This window comes from Rhododendron vialii, chromosome 10a (assembly GCF_030253575.1).
Source record: "Rhododendron vialii isolate Sample 1 chromosome 10a, ASM3025357v1".
In the NCBI taxonomy this organism is placed as follows: Eukaryota; Viridiplantae; Streptophyta; class Magnoliopsida; order Ericales; family Ericaceae; genus Rhododendron; species Rhododendron vialii.
Genome location: NC_080566.1, coordinates 31877335 through 31883334, shown reverse-complemented (window position 1 = coordinate 31883334; position 6000 = coordinate 31877335). Strand labels below are relative to the sequence as shown.

At 36.7% G+C, this 6000-nt stretch overlaps 1 protein-coding gene across 2 annotated transcripts; it reads right to left on the bottom strand.

Annotated features, from left to right (window-relative positions):
* Positions 1–558: 558 nt before the first annotated feature.
* Positions 559–4069, bottom strand: LOC131303552 (uncharacterized). Of its 2 annotated transcripts, XM_058330475.1 has the most exons (4): positions 3677–4069; positions 3000–3141; positions 1940–1968; positions 559–1291 (listed from the first exon to the last, which is right to left on the bottom strand). In XM_058330475.1, the coding sequence occupies exons 2-4, from the start codon at positions 3115–3117 to the stop codon at positions 812–814; spliced, it is 627 nt and encodes a 208-aa protein (XP_058186458.1). In that variant the 5' UTR covers positions 3118–3141; positions 3677–4069; the 3' UTR covers positions 559–811. The 2 variants fall into 2 exon arrangements, with proteins under 2 accessions (XP_058186458.1, XP_058186459.1); XM_058330476.1 differs by lacking the exon at positions 1940–1968 and having other exon boundaries at positions 3001–3141.
* Positions 4070–6000: the final 1931 nt, after the last annotated feature.

Genomic DNA, 6000 nt, shown 5'->3' with positions numbered 1-6000 from the left:
AAAATAGGTAAGATTGGAGATGCTCTAACATAACCAAAACAATTACTCAAAAAGCCTGCTAACAAAGCTTGAATTTTTGCAAAATAAATTCAAAAGCCAAAAAGATGCGATGGATGCAATTGACATCCCAAACAAAGCTTTAAAGCAGGGGGCGATTTTAGAAAATAATGACTAGGTACCCCAATGCCCTATGGTGAACTAATTATTCAAAACAAGGGGATCCCAAAATTGGGATCATATCAATTTATCAAACACGATAACGATCGTCACACACACAGAGAGAGAGAGAGAGAGAGAGAGAGAGAGAGAGAGAGAGAGAGAGAGAGCTCTTTTCCAAACTTGAATCCATAAAACCAAAACTAAGAGCAAGTTACTGCAAAGAATTCTCGAGCAACTAAAGCTCTCAATTACCTAAATATGTTAAAAAAGATTCAAATTAACAATACTGTACAGGAGATTTCACCATTTAGATTCGCTTCTTCCTCTTCTTTGATCCCGGAAAAAACACTTCACAAGGTTTCAAAAATTGATCACACGCACGCAGTTCAAACTCTATTATGAACTCTAAAAAACGATTCGAATTAACGGAGATTCAAGTTTTATGACAACACATATTCTCCCGAAACATGCCGCAAGCTCGGAGTTCCAAAGTACACTACGTACTGCTCTACTCATGCAAAGGAAATGATACGATTACTAGAACAGAGTTATCCTAAACAAGCCTTCCTCAGAGGCTGAGTAAACATACTAGTTAGAAAAAAGAGTCAAATAGAGACCAGTACCACAGAGAGAACTCCATTAATCCTTCAATTCACTTCTTTCTCTTCTTCGGAGGTTGGAGTTCTTCCTCCTCCTCCTCCTCCTCCTCGTCCACCCCTTCTTCTTCCTCTTCCTCCACAACTTCTTTCTCGCCGCCTTCCCCTCCATCATCGTCGTCGTCATCGTCGTCATCATCATCATCATCATCGTCTTCATCGTCCTTGTCGTCTTCTTCTTGATCATCGCCGTCTTGCCCATCATCATTCTTTTCTTCCTCTTCACCATTCTCTCCTGCTCCACCGGCACCTTCACCCGGTCCTTTCTTTGGGTCGCTTTTGTTGCTGTTGCCATTGTTTCCTACATCCCCAACGTCTTCTGATGACAAATCCTCCTCGCCTTCTTCATAGCCACCATCATCGTCATCGTCATCTTCATTGGCATCATTCCCTTCAGCATCTGATGGCTTGGAATGGTATCGAGTTTGATCCTCTCCTTTGACTCCAGGGATGTTGCTTTGTGACCGGAAGATATCCTGCAACGATTTGAATCCATTTAATTTGTTTAAAATATTATTTTTAAGGGTCCCTTAAGAAAAAAGGAATTGATATTAACACTCCTTTTTTTGTTTTGTTTTTTATTTGGAAAGTGTGTGTATTTTTTTGCTAAAAGAAAGGAAATGTTAATATCAATTTCGTAAGAAAAATCGATAAAGATTTGATCAACCATTCACTATAGCCCTTACTCTCTCTGTTCCAATTTGTTCACTTTTTTAACTTGTGTCTGAAAATGTTTGTCTCAATATAAATTGACTTTCAAGTATTCCCCCTCTTATGCATTAGAGAGAGTGCCCTCTCATCCGATACAAAAAAGTAAAGGGTATTGAAGCTTTCCAAAAGTAATCATTTGGTCTCCTTATAAATTGAAATTCTAATAAAGGACAAATTAAATTGCGACGGTTGGAGTAATTTTTTTTAGAAATTTTAAAAACATGTTTTTAAACAAATTAAACGACACCGATCATTAGTGTGGGACCTCATAGTATTTTTGTTGTTTTAATTGGGATTTTCTAATATTTTGTGAAAATAGATAGAGATTAGAGGGGAAGACGAGAGTACGCTTGTAGAGAGAGAGAGAGAGAGAGAGAGAGAGAGAGATTGACTGTGGGTCACAGAAAACTTACAAAATACGCTAGTGACACGTGTTCAAAAAACCTGCCGTTGATCAGGAAAAAGCATCTAGAAGCGAATATTCGACAGACAAACAAACAAAGATGCCTTTTTGACTTTTCTTGAAAGACACGACAGAGGAGATTTTTTTAAGGTTGCAGATGGGGGGGTCCACTTCGCACCACTAACATGAAACATCGTCCTAAATTACGCCAACGACCGTGTACTTTAATTATCTCATGTGTCTTTACGCTAAAATGTGCCCAACGCGCAATTTAGCAAGAACAATCTAACCGACAGACAACCAAACCGCGTACAGCTTAAAAAAGCAGCTCTTTTTTTGGGAACAGAATTTTAAAAAAATCTGAAATTTTCCAAAAATTACCCTACAATGAAATTAACCTGATTTTAACCCCAGTACAGGATGAGGAAAGTTCCAGGGAGTGTTCATGCCGGGTACATTTTTATGATTTAAACTGTTCATGTCACAGTTCTCGTTGAAAAAATCGACTACGTCAAATATAATGTATTGTTAATTGAATATTGACTAATATCTAATTGGGAGTGCATTTATATAGAGAATAAATCTCAATCTGAAGAGATATTAATCAGTATCTGATTAGTATGATTTTTGACACATCCGACGCTCTTGACGAACTCTACAACATGAACGGTTCCGATCATGCAGCATGGACCGACAATCGACCAACCGCCATGACCCAAATCTAAAGACATCACAGTGGAACTGGAAACTAGGTAGTTGCTGGTAGTAGAATCTTAAACGGAAAAAAAAAAAAGTGAAATATTCCCATGCCCACGATAGCATAGACAGCAGAAATTGCGGTAATTTAAAATAAAGAAAGTTTTTTTTTTTTTTTTTGCTTAAGTTTTTAGATCTTTATGCATAAAATCAAAAAAACTCCATTATTTATTACATTAGAGAGTGCAGAAAATTCCAAAGATCATTCAAAGAAACATTTTTCTAGAATCTGAAATTACGCAATATTTTCATAATAGAGTGAAGTTTTAGGATGGAAGAAGGAAGAAATAAAAAGGGCCAGAACTGAAATCTTACCTGAGCAGTATTATTGACCAGAGTCGAGACCAGCATAGCGGTTAAAGCTCCACCGGCGCACGTTAGCAAAGTCTGGTTGAGTAAAGTACTAGCAGAGCTAACTGAATCGGTTTCCATCCGTACGGCTCACGACAAAGCCTCCTGCAATAACCGTCCGATATGACCGTTAGATCCACTCAAATTGGTTGAAAACCACGCAGAAAAAAAGGGAAAAAAAAAAACAGAAAAAGCTGAACAGACAGAAAATGTAAAAAAAATTACTCCACTTGAACTAACAAAAGAAAAAGGTGTTTTTTTTTTTTAAAGAACAAGACGACGACGAAAACTGACGATGACGTGAAATTTTCCCGGAAAATACAGGAGAAAATGAATTCTTAAAATAGAAAACGAAGTCGAACTTTTTCAGACAGCGGAAGTCAAAATTGTCTGGAAAAAGAGGGAAAGTAAGCACCAAATACATGCATATTCCAGGAATCGTCGGAATGAAAACTGCGTCCGGAGCGTTCGATGCATATATGCAAACCTGTACGCATCGAACAGGTCCGGACGCAGTTGCGGTCGAGAGTTGTGTATGCCGAGTTCCGAACAAAACGAATTGAGAAAAAGTATGATGTATAATTGGGGAGTGAACACGAAAGAGAAAGTAGTAATCGATAATCGGAGAAGAAAAACTTACCGAAGATCGAGATCTGATGAGTCTTCTGAGATGGGATGAAGCGGATCTAGGGTTTTGAGGGGCTAAAACCTCAGGAGACAGAAACTCAGAGCGGCGTTCATCGTGGACCGTTGGATGGAGTAGAGACAGAACAGAGAGAGACAGGGGATAGATATAATCAGAGGGAAGAGAGAGAGAGAGAGAGGTGTGTGCAGGGTGTTACTGATGAGAGAGAGAGAGAGAGAGAGAGAGAGAGGGAGAGAGAGAGCTAGAGCTAACCGTGGTTTCTCACAGAGGGTTAGGGGCAGTTCGGGCAGGGTCTTCGTCAAGGGAAATATCTGTGGGTTTGGGGCTGCCCGGAAAAAACCGACAGTGGATAGGCCGAATTGGAGGTAATAGCTTCGGCCATAATTAATCCTTAGTTTTATACGTAATTTTACCAAAAAAAACTTAGTTTATTATAATACCCGACTTTTTGTCAATATAGAATTTCACACAACATACTCCATCCGTCCCAAAATATTTTTTTATCTTTCTTGTATATCTATAATTTTTGGAGGTGGTAAATGGGTGAATTTTGACCAGTGGTGGCATCAGGATCTCTCTCTTCCCGCCTCGGGAGGTACTGAGAGTAGGAAAAAATATGAAAAAAAAAAATTTGAATATTGATTAAGTATATTAAAAATAGAATTTAGAATTTAATTCAACATGCTAAAAAGAGGTTCTTAACCATTGAAATCACAAAATGTGGTGTTTATTCTTATTTATTTATTGGAAAGGGAAATTTGAAAGTGTATATATGAGAGTGTGATTCTACTTCACAAATGATGGACGCACTATAATATCTGTGTTTGGATGAGTTTTTGAAAAATTTTTGAATTTTTTTTTAGGATTATGAGTGAAGAGAGAAATGAAAGTAATGATTGAAAGTAGAGGTAATGATTGGAGAGAGATAGAGAGAGAAATGAGAATAATAATTGGAGATAGGTGTGAGTACTAATTGAAAATAGAAATAATGAGTATTTTTTGAGTTGAATTTTTTTTTTCAAATCACTATCAAGGCATTAATTTCTTGCACTAGGTGAGTTCAAACCCCACCAATTTCGTCATTTTTCTCCTTAATCAGTACCAGTAGAATAAAATTTATCTTCTTAAAAAAATTCACATGTGAAATTATAAATATAAAAAAAAAAATTCCAAGAGAGGGCCTTCGCCCCATCCGACCCCTACATGACTCCACCATTGACTTGGACAAGTCGAAATGGGTCTTAGGTTAAATAATTGGTTTTTTTTTTTTGCCACAACGATATACATCAGCGGGGGTTAGTGGGGGGTGTTAGAGTTAGCACGATGAGACCAGAAGCTATCCATAGCTCTGGCCCCCTAAAGGGCCTGTTCCCTGTGGGGCTCGAACCCAAGACCTTCCACAAAGGGGAGACAATGACTGACCAACTGCGCTAAGCCGTGGTTGTCAATAACTGGTTTAATATGGGTCAATGATTATATTCACCGTGGAACATGAATGCTCTCTTGTTTGACAAGTAAAAAAGAAAAAGTTAGTCATTGTTTTTTTTTACCCTTCATCCCCTATTCGATAATTCGAAGTTTAAAAAAAAAAAGTGCTGGGAAAAATATAATACAGTTTAAGAAGTAATTTTTTCATTGCATATAGAAAGGAGGGTAATTTTTGAAATTTACATGTTTTAAGAGTAATTATTATGTTATCTTACAAAGTTGGAGCTCTAAAAAGAGACCAAGATTTTAGAACGGATGGAGTACCATTCAATAGCATGCGGTCAACAAAATAATTTAATAATCATTTTGTAGATATCAAGGTCTAATTTATTGGTTCAAGAAATAGATTAATCTAATATTATTAGCAATTTTTAAAAATTCATGTAAGTTGGCCTAGACACCTTTTTATGAAAAAAATCTTAAAAATTCAGACTTGTCTTTAGTATCGACAAGTATAGTTCTCACCGATCATCAGTTGATTTGAATCAAGCACTTGTTGATATCCAGTCAACATGATTTATCACTCGAAAATTTTACATTTTAGAACCTATAAAATGAACAACTTCGTGTTGTTTGGATTGGTGTTTGAATATTTTTTTGAAAAATAATAGGGGTAATAAGTGGAGAGAGATAGAGAGAGAAATGTTGAAAGTATGAGAAATTTTTTGAAAAATTCTTTTTAAAAAGGGAAGAGAACATTATTAAAATAATTTATGAAACCCACATTATGGCAGTTTATCAAAGATGTGTATTCAAAATGGGATGCGGTGTAGGACTCAATAATTTATACTCCGGATCCCTTTGTCAAATTTTGTTTCGCTAAGTATTTT

What these genes read in the sequence shown, in the direction of transcription:
- LOC131303552 (XM_058330475.1), bottom strand. Translation starts at nt 3,117, where the DNA reads ATGGAAACCGATTCAGTTAGCTCTGCTAGTACTTTACTCAACCAGACT. An exon ending in GGTCAATAATACTGCTCAGG is followed by an intron (nt 1,969 to 2,999) that starts TAAGATTTCAGT and finishes TCAACGGCAGGT; the next exon opens with TTTTTGAACACGTGTCACTA. An exon ending in ACGTGTCACTAGCGTATTTT is followed by an intron (nt 1,292 to 1,939) that starts GTAAGTTTTCTG and finishes AAATCGTTGCAG; the next exon opens with GATATCTTCCGGTCACAAAG.